General features: G+C 39.9%; 1 protein-coding gene across 8 annotated transcripts in view; it reads left to right on the plus strand.

Moving 5' to 3' along the window:
* esrrga (estrogen-related receptor gamma a) overlaps positions 1–14,404 on the plus strand; it is a 156,518-nt gene that overhangs the window by 124,207 nt on the left and 17,907 nt on the right. For 6 of the 8 annotated variants that reach the window (XM_040011288.1, XM_040011289.1, XM_040011287.1 and 3 more), the window contains 2 exons: positions 1,027–1,137; positions 4,075–4,257. In XM_040011288.1, coding sequence (XP_039867222.1) covers positions 1,027–1,137; positions 4,075–4,257 — 294 coding nt within the window. The remainder of the gene's footprint in view (positions 1–1,026; positions 1,138–4,074; positions 4,258–14,404) is intronic. The other 2 variants (XM_040011285.1, XM_040011286.1) reach the window with 1 other exon arrangement.

Genomic DNA, 14,404 nt, shown 5'->3' on the forward strand with positions numbered 1-14,404 from the left:
CTTTCCTTTCCATCTTCCATCCTTTTTCTCTCCAACTTCTTGGATGGATGGATAGATGCTCAAAACTGAAAGACTGCCAGAAAAATGTGTTTAACGTTATTTACCTAATTTACATGCTTTCACTATACAGTTCAGTCTCTTTTCTAATACTTTGCAGTTTCCCCTGCTCTCTGTTCACCCTCAACATAATATGGTTTGGTATATCACAGCATCCAGTATATTTTATGGTGCTAGTGTGCGCTAATGTTTAAAATAAGCCAAAGCCTTTAAAATTGTGAGTTTAATTCATTGTATAAAAGTCTGATTACTAATTTAATATCTAAAAGATGAGATACACATGGTGGGCCTCATTCTGCAGCCATTCTAGTAATTAATTTTGTATCTCCTCCTAAAGTTACTAATTTTATTGCTTAATAGCAGAAGCCTAGACTCATCTAAAGATTTGGCATCCTCTTAAACCCTCTTATCCTTTCCTTTCCTTTCTTCTCCTCTCCTTTCCTCTTCTCTCCTCCTCCAGGGTACATGACACCTCTGTCTTTCTTATCCATCTTTAAGTGGTAACCACGGTAACATCCAATCCCCTGAGAGATAGGTCTAATTAAATTAGGACTCCTTTGTGTCAATTAATTAACGAGACAGAGAGGGAGACAGCAATAGAGAGACCAAGATTGGGCAAGAGACAGTAAAAGAGTCGGAAAGCCAGAGAGTCAAAGTGAGCAAGAGGGGCCTTCTACTCAAATGGCTTCTATAAATTAGTCTTGTTGTAGAAGAAAAGGGGAAAAAGTGAGTTTAGCAAGCCTAAGAATAACAAAAGAGTGAATACTTAACACGTACATACATACAGACCCAGCCTTGTAAATCAAAGATCCATCTCCCTCCTCCTTTTACTATCTGCTTGCATAGAAGGCGATGCGAGTCTCATTTTTCTTGCCATCATTAACTACTTAAAGAGATTAAAATCTTTCTTTATTTTTTTGTGTAATGTACACTATATTGATACATACTTCTCTCTGTCATTTCTCACAGGTGTTCGTCTGGACAGGGTTCGCGGTGGAAGACAGAAGTACAAACGCCGGATAGATGCAGACAACAGCCCGTACCTGAATCCACAGCTGGCTCTGCCCCCCAAGAAGCCATGTAAGAAAACACACATGCAAAAAAACAAGCTCTGACTACAAACAGCATGTAAGATGGTGCTTTTCTCTACAAAGTTGACGTGGGATTTTCAAGGACACATGCGTGCTGACTTTAACAACTAGATGTGCAGAGGATCTGATGTCGTGTGTGGAAGAAACTACAAAATGACGGGCAACTGACTGCACACAAAATAATTTTCAACAAAATATCGTATTACCCTAGTAGACAGTGCTCAAGCAATAACCAGGAGTCATTGTTTAGAGCCCCTAAGTGAAAGGAATTGCTTTTCCATCAGTTTCTGTCCTAATGGAAACAGTTGGACAGTAAAAACATTTCAACTCACACACACACATGAACAGAAACACAGTAGTGAGAAGCCCATCTGTTTGGGACCATGTTTATCTCCCTGTTTCTGCTGCTACCAGTTTGGGATCATAACATTTTATATGTGTAATATTTCACCATAAAGGCATTCATTTAGCACCGGTTGGATTGGCTGCAGTTTTTTAAAGAATAAAACCGCAGCCAAAGCCTGATGAGTAAAAATTAACAAGGGAAAGAGTGAGTGAGAGTGACAGAGAGACAGGTAGAGACAGAGAGGGAGAAAGACCGAGTCTAAACAAGGCTGTTTCTCAGAGAGAGAGGAGGGAAGAGGGGTGAGAGAAAAGGAGGGAGGGAGACCAGCCAGAGCCCTAATCCGGATTAAATCCAATCTGGCAACCGCATCAAACTAGAGTTAGCTCTCTAGCTAACCGTCTGCCTCCACACACACGTCACACACACACACACCCATATGCAGTGCAGATTGAGCAGTGTTTAGCAGCTTGGTCCCCAAAGCCCATTTTGCTTAAAGCTGGAGCATATTCTGGTTTAGGCCAATATGCTGAATGGCTGCACAACAGCTTACTGGGACTTTTGCACTACTAATCATTGAAATGATGGGATAAAGTGAATATGTGTACACTATGTGTGTGTGTTTGTACTGTGTGTATTTGCTTACACAAAGCACCTGAGAGCTATCTGAAGGCCTTCCTTGGCAGGCTATTTAGTTTAAAATTATATTTAACTCTTTTTAGTCTTGTTAAACTATTCTTATCAGGCATCATAATTTGGAAGAGAATACAGGAAAAAAATATGTATTTAGTCTGTGCTATTTACATCTGTTCCATAATATGAATGATTATTTCCATGAAGATAAATCTCTCCAACTTAAAATCAAATTTGCACATTTTAAAAAATACATTACAGTTAATGTAGACTTACTTTATCTCTCTTGTTCATTCTCTCTCTCACACAGTCAATACACACACGTTGTGTCCCTCTGTCTCTCCCTCAGATACACTCACACAGCCTATCTATCTGTTGCCCAATCCCTAGCTTCAGCGTCCCCATTGATTGTGTGAGAACAGAACAATAGCCCAGGGTTTGGAAATGGGCTTCCATTGATTCTAATTAGGGAAACATTAAATAAGATTTACCCACAGATACTGCAGTATATGTATACACTCACACACTGTGTATGTGTGGGTGTATGTAAGAGAATTGGGGGTGGTGGACAGTGTTAGATCAATACACAACTCATCCCCACAACTCTCTTTCACTCTCTCTTGCTGTTTATCTCTATCTAGCTGTCGCTCTCTGGACTCCTCCTGTCTGTCTTTTACAATCTATTCATGACTCACTTTCTACCTTTCTATCTTTTCCCATTTTTTCATTGCTAATCTTGCTCTCTTTTTCTATCCTTCACTTCACTCTTGCGCTTCTATCCTCTGTTATTATTCCCATGCTTGATTAGTCAGTGGATTAATTTGGAAGCAGGGTATCAGTCTGTTACTAATGGGCCATAGAGGTCTCATCACCACATGTCACCATTACCGGCTGAGCCGTTTGGCTTTCAGTGTTATCTTTCCCTGCTGTATGTATCAGTGAAACTTCTTAAGACTGTCTCACAAAACAACAGTTTTGGGCATCTTGGATCAACTGGCGATAGAAGGCAAGGCAAGGCAAGTTTATTTGTATAGCACAATTCAACAACAAGGTGATTCAAAGTGCTTTACAGAGACATTAGAAACAAGAACAAATAAAAAGCATGATTTAAAATTGATTAAAACAAGCAAATAAACTAACTAACTAATTAACAAACAAACAAACAAACAAAACAGTATATAAAATCAAAACTATATAACCAAGGCTATAACCACTGGAGAATCGCTTATATTTAAAACATTTCAATACCTTGTTTGATTTTTTTTTGTGCAGTCCTTTTTTATGTTTTGTGCTAAACTCTAAAAAGGCTTTCAGATAAGATCAACACTTGAAATTTGGTGTTTTTGAAGGAATAGTGTGTTTTTGGCAGATTCAAGGGTTGAAAGGTTTTAAATTTATGCTTATTGCAACGTGAACATCTGAAAATTGTGTGTTGATTTCATACTCCTAACGTTTCATACTCCTAACGAGTATGAATTTACATCAGATGCTTCATTTTTGCGTGTGGGAATACAGACAGGTGACAAATTAAAGGGAAAAAGAGCACCATGTGATATATTGGTCCAAAATCTGCAATAGTTCTTCAGTGGGATGACTCCAAGGTGAAAGCATACGATTCACATCATTTTACGGAACAATTTAGTGACCTAGGTGATCATTAATTTGCAATCACTGTTCACTCTATGGGGAGATGTGGTCCCAAACAATGCAAGAAAAATGCACCCCCTATCAAAATAGATCCACCGGTTCTCCTTCATTTGTCCACTGTGCGTGTTTGTCTTAAATATAGCTTAAGACGTATGTGTTACCAGCAGGCCATCATATGAGATTTGCACATGACCTTTCATATTTTTGTACCGGACTGGGGTGAAACAACTTGTAGCCTTACACGACAAAAATTCACCATTTCTCTGTCTCTGTGTCTTTCTCCTTGTCTGGTGGTCATGTCAGTTGCCTTTGGCTGCCTTGCAGATAACAAAATCGTATCTCACCTGCTGGTGGCTGAGCCAGAGAAGATTTATGCCATGCCGGACCCGACAGTACCAGACAGCGACATCAAGGCCCTGACTACGCTGTGTGACCTGGCGGACAGAGAGCTGGTGGTCAACATTGGTTGGGCCAAACATATTCCAGGTAGGCAAAAAGAAAATTCTCCTGTGCCCTTTCTCTCACAGGTTCATTACTAAAAGTGAGGAATTTAAGAATTTAATCTTCTTAAACTAACTTAAACTAACCTCTTTTCTCTCGTAATCTGATCAAATTTGGAACTGGAGTACAAGATCGCAAAATTAACATAATAACTCAAGTGATTCAAGATGAGGTCTATGGCAAAATGTTTAGCTTTTGTTTCAGCGAATAAAAACTTATTGAAAGTTTTCAAACAGGACTATGCTGAACATCCATACGTACATACACAAAAGGACTCAAATATATGCACAGGCACACATGTAATGTAGATTTAATTTGTTGTTTTGAGTCATGCCTGTGTTTTCTCTGTCCTTACCCTTTTTACAAGTAAGTGGATCAAGTTAGGCAGGTTATGTACTGGGCTCAGAGTGCATGTGGGCATGTACGTTCGTGTGTGTGTGTGTGTGTGTGTGTGTGTGTGTGTGTGTGTGTGTGTGTCGTGTGTGTGTGTGTGTGTGCAGCTTTCTGTATAAAGCGAGCGAAGCGCAACGATTGCTTGGCGGAGGAGAGAAGATGGCGTGATTAGATGAACGAGGAAGGCAATCCACTGCTCACAGAGAAAGATAGAACTCTTCATCTTCCCTGTGTGTGTGTGTGTGTGTGTGTGTGTGTGTGTGTTTGTGTGAAGTGAACACCTTATGAAATCCTCACTGTTTACAGCGCTGAACACCTATCTAATACTCACACTCACACCAAGCTCACACAAACACCCATACATGTCCACACACAAAGTGATCTACTGTTCACTCAGGTTGGAAAGGATTGTCAGAAAGAAATACGCCTCCTCAACGTTCTTTATCAGCCTCTCACACACACATGCACACAAACGCACACACACACACACACACACACACACAAAGAATAGAGTCAGATAGACCTGTTAACCTTTTTTCAGCCATCTTGTTCCACATCTTGTCGTGCATGTGTGTGTGTGGTGACTCTCTGCAGGTTGTACATGTGAACACACACATGCACAAGTCTTTGCTCTCCATGGTACAGTAATTTTTTTAATCAAATTGATGGAGAGAGACAGAGAGACAAAGAAAAAAAAGACAGAGGCAGAGAGAGGGGAGGTGAAGCCAATTTATGCTTCATGATATGGCTGCGATGTGCCGCATACACACGCGCGCGCACACACCCATACACGCACACAAAGGCTGCTAACAGTGGTAACAACGTGTCAAGGCAAGCGCCAGGCAGCTAATTTGAAGTCATTAGATGTCTGCCGTACTGGCAACAATTTGTTACGCTCTCACACACACAAACACACCCAGAAAAACACATCACATACACACACTGAGTTAAGAGCCGTCTGTGGATAGCGAGGAGCCTAAATTGTAAACTAATTTAAACATCACTCAGCGTTAGAGAGGCTGCCTGCAAGACAGGCCCCCGGATAACAAGGCTAGGGTACGCGCGTTTGTGTGTGTCAGTGTGTGTGTCATGTTTGACACACACAATCACCCGACGTTAGAGACTTTTGACACCACACACGCACATATTCACACATATCTCTTTGATTGGTTCTTTTATTCTAAGACTTATGTGTGTGCACGCTGATTTCCATACTGATATGGCCTTATGCAAACATTTGATATGTCATTAGGAGAGGAAAATGAGGTTTCAGACACACTGAGTGTATCTGGTTATCCCACAAGGAATCATGCGCGTGTACTTCACAGATCCGCGTGTTTCAAAGAGAGTGATGAAATGCGTGCAAATATATAAACACAGACGTGTCACATAAGGCTTTTTTGCTGATTCAAACGGTGACAAGACATAGACAAATGACTCCAAACGTGCACACATTTTCATACAGTGGTACGTGAGCAGGAAACGGTCACACTCTGAAACTGCGGGCCTGTGGAAATATCAGAAGTTATTATTCAGAGGCCATGAAAGGCCTTACCGTCCAATATTATGGATTAGTAAAGAGAAGATCTCATTTTAATAGCTCTCAAAGAGACAACTCCAGTTGCGTATTAGGCTACATGTCATCGTCAAGTGTGTATGTGTGTTTGAAGGAGGAAAGAAGAGCAGTCAGGTGAGAAGAGCGGGGGAAGAACAGCAAATATTTAAACAGGAGCAAATGAGAGAGTGAATTAAAAGAAAGAAAGGCCATTCAAATGAGCCATTTATCTGTCAGTAGAATTAGTCTTTTCATCCTCTTTTCTTTCTTCTTACTCTCTCTTTCTCTCTGTCTTTCTCTTTCTCTCTCTCTCTCCTTCCATAATAGCTAAATGACTACCGGGCAGTCATACTAGCAGCTCTTATCTAGACTCATGAACACAAAAGAGCGAGACAGACAAGCGAGCACTTGACTTGACGAAAGAGCAAGGAACGAACAAATGAATGAATCAACGAATGAGAGCTGGAACCTATAACGCCGTCTATTTTAACAGAACTAGAGGCCTTGCCATTAGTGCTTTTTTTTTTTTCACAATCCCCCCTCCCCTGTTCTGTCTTTATTCACGAAAGAAATTGCTCTTGGGCCACCCCCCACATCCCCTCCACTATTCTCTTGCTTCCCTATCTCCTCTAACTTGCTCTTTCTTTTCTTACAGTCTTTCTTCCTCTTTTTCTTTCTTTCCCCTTTCAATTTTGACACTCGGGATAAGCAGTCTATGTGCCAGCAGTAGCACGGCATGATTGAGTTGTAAAAAAATGGGGGATGGGAGGTGAAGAGGGGTTTGCCATCGGTTCGTTTATTTAATCGGCCTTTATGGAGATAGAGAAGAAGGGGTTTGGACTTTGGTGGTGATGGAATAACAGGTGAGGAACACAGTCCTCTTCCTTCTTGTTCTGCATACTTTTCTCTTTTTCTTTTACATTCACTGTCTTTAATATGTCTCTTTATTGTTTTTTCCCTTTCCCCCCTCTATTCCTCTTATATGGATTTGGAGATGAACTTGGGGGTTAAAACACTCTGGTGTGAGCATAGTTGAGGTTCAGCTGTTATCGCATTCGCAGTGTGCTTTAGCTTTTGTACTTCAAAAAAGCTATTTTGAATTTATATACCAAACGTAATGAATCTCTTAAAGTAATTTTGTACATTAATTATATGAGTAGGCTTATTCAAAACAAATAACACTGTGTAACGTTTACAGCTGAAGCCAATAACCGCTTGAGAAAATTTTGACTTATGCTCTTTTTTTCTGTTTTATCCCCTAGTAAGTAACATATTCCTTCTTCCCTGCTAGTTATTACAAATGGACATTTATTTTATTTTTTCTCTTATACCCTGTTCTTTAGTCATTTATTGCAGCTGTTACCAGACTTTATTTCATTCTTGAGAGATCTTTGATTGCTCTCTTTATTTTCTCTTTATGTCTCTTTATTTTCTTTTTTCTGTTGTTCTATGTTGATGATTATTCAAAATATAATCTTATTTATACAACTTGCCATACCGAAAGTATTTTAGTAATTGATTAGAAACGTACACAGGTATAATAGTGGCAAAGTTCAGGTGTAGAATAACACATGCGTTGAAAGAACAGGAAATGGGATGTGAACAGTCTAGATAACCTAGATACTCCCAGAGAGCATTTAACACAATACTGTTTTGACCCATTGGCTAAATACCCCACCCCCCACCCTTCCCTCTTAAAACTATCCCGTGACGTCCTCCTTTTGCTCTCTATCCCTCTGTGTCTTTCTGTCTTTCCCTCATTTTCTCCCCCTCCCTGACCTGACCTCCCACCCTCTCTCTCTGTGGTATTCTTAACCTCTTCATTATCAAGTCACCATCATTTCTCAACCCCTATCCCCTCCCATGGTCCTCTTCTCACATCCTCCCAGCCAGCGACCACTGACTGGAAGGCCAGTGCTCGTTGGTTTTGCTTATGTGTTCAGATTGAGATGATTATCCTGATCGCTATTTGAAATGTGCCTCTCTACAAACGTTGACATATCGCAGTAAAGCAGCCAAAGAGGAAAGTCGCCCTCAGATTTTGTAGCCAGTGTTCGTTTCTTCTGGTGTTTCTCTTTTGGACATGTTTTAAACGGTTTTCACTTAGAGATTTAGCCAACCAGTCGAGCAGTTAGCCGTTCTGTCTGTTAGTTAGCCAATCAGTGAGTCAAGTAACTACACAGCCAGTCAATCAGCCAGAGAGGCAGCCAGTAGTCAGCAAATATTGATTAATAGAAGTGTCCTGCTCCTTTTAGCAAATCAAATGTTGAGTCTCGGCAGTCATGGGGAACCTTTAGACACACATACATATACACACGCGTACATATGGATGCTTGACTCTGAAACTGCAGCTCACTAAATTAACACTGACACACATTATAAGACTTCACAATGAGCTCTGAAAGATGCAAAACAGCTCTGTGTGCGTGTGCATGTGTGTGTTTGCTCACATCTGTGCGCATGTAGAGTGAGACAGATGTAAAAGCCCAGACTGGTGATGTGATGATGTCACTCTACAGCCCTCCTGATTAAGTCTGGTGATGTCATCAATCAGCAAAGAGGTTGCTCCGCTTAGTAACAGAGTGGTAAATCAGAAGAAAAACAACCCACACAAACAAGTGAGCTCTACTGGCATCAAACTTCTAAAATAATATTATTGCCTCCTTTTGTCCTAATTTCTTCCCTCACTGTTCATTATTGTGAATTCCCTACTACATTTTACAATATTTCTCCCCCTCAAAGATATTGCCCCTAAGATTCCATGAAATAAACGCGCGGAAATACACATGGAAACAACTAGACGCACAAGCAGATATGCCCCCATTCTGTCGGCTAAGGCTAGCTCACCTTGACAGTCACAGCATGGTGGGTGCCTTCTTAAGCACAAACACAACACACAAAAAATACAGTGCATTCACATGGACATACACATATAGCTCACCATACAGACATTATATTTTTTGACAGTGTAAAAGCAAACAGAAATACAGGTGATTTATAATTTGTGCTCTCGTTTATTCTCCTAAACCTTCACGTCTTTACGTGCATAACATGATAAAAGGTTATGTTTGTGTGGAAAACGATGACATTTAAAACAAGATTTTTAACAGCAGATGTTTTAAAAGTGTTTAATGGTAGAAAACTCTTGCGAATTCCTGAGATTTGCCTGAATGGAGAGTAAACACCAGTGATCTGTTAGCCAGAAAACAAAGGTGTTGATACTGGACATTTTACATTCAATCACTAGATTTTGTTCCTATGCTTATAAACTCACTTTAAATGACAATAAAGACTCTACCCAATCTATATGCTGATGGGGTCAAACTCATAAATATGACTTTATTAGAGTTTGATTTAGATTTAGTATTTGATTTAGTTCATTGCCTTGGTCATTCTTGCCATTGTTATCGAGGGTCTCAGGGTCTTCAGTACGTAATTTTTATGTGTGTTTCTAGTCTCTGTTGATTTTCTCTGAGCTCTGTTTGGCGTGTTTGATTTCCATTTCTGCTCATCCCTGAGCTAGATAACACATTTAGAGGCTGAGGTCTTGGTTTCAAGTATATGTGTTTGCTCATGTGAGCGCATGTGTTTGTCTGTTTCGTTGTCCACATTCATGCAAAAGAGTTATCTTATTTTCCAGTGCACCAGCACCATGATTTCCTCTTGCAGCCCATACAAACAAACACATCACTGTTTGCAGATGAAAACAAATATTGATGAAATCAAATTAGGAAAAGAATATTTGATATCTGAGCTTAATGTTTGGATTAAGTTGGGCTTTCTTTATTGGATTAAGCCTGTGGGTATTGGAAGCATGTCATCAATATGAGAGAACAGAGGCGAAACCATTTTCATTTCTTTGTACGCTGCTTTTTTCTTTCTTGCCTACTTGGTTGTAACTTTTTTCTTCTATTCACTTTTGTTTCTTTTCTATGTCATTATGCAGTTTTATCAACTGAATAAATGTTTTAAAATCAAATCACAATTTGAGCCCACAGATCTGCCGATATCAAATAATTTGTCAAAGTAATGTGTAAAAAATAATTCTTAAATTAATCACCTTCATATCTGAAGGTGAACCTGTGGGTAATATTTATATACTACAGTATCTTGATGTAATATTAAAGAATCCCTACTATATTTACATTGCAGTAAATAGATAAATAGCCATTCTCTACACTGCCACATATTTGTCAACAATGTTTCCATAAAGACGATCCTATGATGAGACTCAAACACCCAGCTTCAGGTGGTTACCTTAAAAACGCACAATAATATGTACATTCACATACACACTGCCATTGTGATAACAACAAATAAAGTCTAAGTCCCAAAATCTGTACTTCCTCGAGCAACCTCTTGGCCTGGCTCAGCGGTATGTCCACAGCGGTATGTCCTTTGTTAAAAGGCCCAGTTAAACGTGTTTACAGTCTGGTAAGAGAAAAATGATCTTTGGTATGTCGCCCCTTATAACAACTACAAACTAGGGGCATGGCCCCCTTCACTGTGAGGTAACTGCCAACACACGGACTATAGCCACAGCTGTCTCCTATGCTTCACCTCCACTAATGTCTTCCTGTAAGGCACACCCCATCCAAGAAGTTTGCGCTCCATTTGCTGAGTAAAACTGCAGTATTTTATTTGTATGCAACTTAGCACTAATTATTAGGAAGCTGTGTCAGTGCGGTGAGTGGATGCTTAAAAACCAGTGGATGATGTCATGGTGGCTACATCCATGTATGTGTCACTCAAAATAAGACCCGAATCAAAAAATGAAGTTGCATGAAAGTAATGGCAGTCCGGAACAAGAAAACTAATAGCAGTGTGTTAAGACTCACGCTAATTTTAAAATTGATGTCTGATGAAAATGTGTTTTTGGAACGGCCTCTCATTACAAGTAATTTTAATTATTGTGATTCTAATTTCTAAAAGGAAAAAGAGTCACACATTTCTTCAGTGGATAGATGGGTTTCAGTTCAAGTAAAAGCTCAGCGGTCCATTGCTGTTTTTTTTTCTTATTAGTTTGATTACATTTGCAAATCAAATTCATTTGTCTATCAGCCTTTGAGACACAGCCCGCAATCTGAGTACACTGACTAATCTGCATCAAATAATATCTGTCACACACAACACACACACGAGAAACAAGCTGCATACATTGGCGCACACCAGCCTGCATACACAAACACTTACTTCCCTGGGCACACAAACATACGCTTCTAAAAACACATACACATATTCATAAGGAAGCAGTGATACGTAGTGAATGCAGACAAATGCACACATACGCATACATGCACAGTTTTATAATATGTGAAATCAGACGAGCAGTAACAAATAAATCAGCACACCATCTGAGCCCATCATCATCTAAGTCATTATTAGCAAACAGTCAGCTTTTACTACTTTCAATTTGCTTGTGTGTGTGTGTGTGTGTGTGTGTGTGTGGTTGTCCAAGAAAGAGAGAAAGAGAGATGATGTGATGTGATATGATATGATATGATATGCTGGCGGGGCATAAAGATAGATGATCATAATTACGCACAGGCCAAACTCCATTTCAAATCATCATCATCCTATTCTATCTGTTGGAGCGCACATGTACACACACACACACACACACACACACACCAAAAGCAATATAAAGAGTTCACACACATACAGGGATCCAGTGACACCCACACACACACTTAACACACCTATGCCTGCCACAAATCTAGTGGAAGGAGGGACCGACTTGTCATGGCATCACATTATTTCTGGCGGTTCATGCAAAGTTCACAGACAGGCATGAAATAGTTATTCTCTAGTTCCTCTTTCTGCTTATCTATCCACCTTTCCTCATGGTTTCTGTCTGCATCTTCCATTTTATTCTTTTTTTATTTTCCTATTTGCTGTCCTAATTCTCTCTTTCTCCACCTATCATTGCTCCTTCACTACTTATTTCTTTTCCCTTTCCTACTGCTTCTCCTGCCTTCTCTTTCTCCTCTACTTCCCTTATCTCCCGTTCATGTTTGTGTTTATTTGTTTATTCCTTACCCCCCTTTGTTATTCTATTGTTTTCCTTCCTGTCTCCCTTTGCGCTCCTGTTTCTTCCACCTTCCTTCCTCCTGCATCCATCGTTCTTAAATAATGGCCTGGAGGATTCATCCTTTCCATCAGACAATAAGCAGGTGGGAAAATAGGATTGGAGCGTGCCTGTCACCAGCTGGGAACAACTTATGGCCTGTGCACACAACACACACACACACACACACACACATACAATAAACACTTTAGGGCGGTCCCTTTGCCAAAGTGTTGGATAACAGTTTTAAAAGGTCATTTATGATGAATTCCGAACAATTCAGCCATATTTCAAATTATTTTTTAAATCATCAATTTTCATAACGATTCATTAGTTTTGTACTTTTGTTGTTGTTTTTTTTAAACATCCAGAGATCAGTCAGTAAACACTGGCAAACATTATGGAAAAATGTGGTTTACACCACTGGTTGACGAGTGGTCGCTTGCAGTCACTTTGTAAAATTGGCCAAACAGTGGTATGTGACACTAGACTGAAAATCCCTTTATAATTCCTTGGTTGCAGGGGTTTTCTGTTGTTTATAAGGAAGGTGCAGACTTGTCGGAGATGAATGGTAGTGAATCTTTGAGGCAGTCACCTTCAAAGCAGAATCTGTGCCTTTTAAAAAGGGATGTTTTCCCATTTCTGGTGTGTGTCACACTTTTTCAAGTTTCAAGTCACTACTGCTTGGTGAATCGTTGGCAAGTGTTTGCAGACAAGTTGGTGTCTTCCATACAACCACAGCTATCTGCTAATGCTAATGACCAAACCGATTTTCATCCAGCAAAAGCCAGCAACCTGCAGCAATCACTTGCCAACCAGTGCCAGAAAGCAGTGGTTACAAAGGCCTGTGTGACTGAGGCTTGCGCTGGTGCAGAAATAAGACAATGCCAAATTTGCTTTGTTTTTACTCTACGCACATTTGAATAGATGTATTCCCTCCAAAAAGGGAGGATATATGTGCTTTTCTTGACCTTTTGACAAACTCTGTTACCACAAATGTTTTCAGATCTTTTTTTTCTCTTTTCTTTTCTTTCTGCTTGAGCACTTCAGTGATGTTTTGCCACTTTTGCCACCTGCTATAGGGCAAATGACTGGGGCCTATGGTCTCAGTGCTTCACTGTGCACAAGTGCATAGAACAGACACACAGGGTAGTAATAATATGTGTATTTTTGTGTCTATTTAATCTTGATGGGATGTTTCATCTGCAGACGGCTATCACAGCTGGCCGCCTTATTGTCTGGGTGAGACTGATTGAGTCAGTGAGTGAAAGTGTGTGTGTGTGTCTGTGTGTCTGTGTGTGTGTGTGTTTTTTTTTTCAGTTTCGCTGTTAGTCTGCATGCAGGTGTGTATACCAATATACAAGTTTTTGTTTACTTATTGAATAACAAATGTATTTTTATATATCATTATATTTTATATGTATATCTATATAACCACTATAGAGCAACATGGCATTGTGTACATTTGTGTGCATTGTGAATGTGTGCTGTCCATCAAGCCACACACATAGCCGTACCAAACCATTGGCTTGGTTGCTGATGATGACATATGAGTTCCTGGCCCTGGTAATGGCTGTTAAATCTCATAATTACACGCTTCTTTATTGCAATGCATAATGACCCCGCAGCACTATTGGACAATTAATTAAGATTTTCAGCCCAGGCTTTTTCAGGCCCAGATGAGGAGGTGGAATGAGGTCTAATGTTCTTGTCTTCAAGCTACGACATTATGGTATGGTGCTGTAGGAAAGAAGGCTCTGTGTGCATTCGTTTTCATCTTTGTCTTTATTTCAGTCTTTTTAAGTCGCTCTCTCATTCTCTCTGTTCTCCCCCTCCTCATTGCTCCAATTGTTGAGCCCTTCCCTTCGATGCTTGTCCTCAATGATGATATTGGAGACCATATCTCTAATCTGTGAATGGTAAATTAATCCCTGTGGAATTTCTGGGGTCCTCTCTCTATGGACAGCTACGGGGGATTAGGAAGATAAAATCAACACAGCCTTATAATCTCATATACTGACACAAGGCATGTACAGTACAGGGACCATTGTTTTAAAGCCAATGGTCAGCAGGTTTCTACTTCTTTATACATCAATAGTGCTTAACAGAAAAAAAAA

The sequence above is a fragment of the Simochromis diagramma genome, unplaced genomic scaffold (assembly GCF_900408965.1).
Source record: "Simochromis diagramma unplaced genomic scaffold, fSimDia1.1 OVJJ01000603.1, whole genome shotgun sequence".
Taxonomy (NCBI): domain Eukaryota; kingdom Metazoa; phylum Chordata; class Actinopteri; order Cichliformes; family Cichlidae; genus Simochromis; species Simochromis diagramma.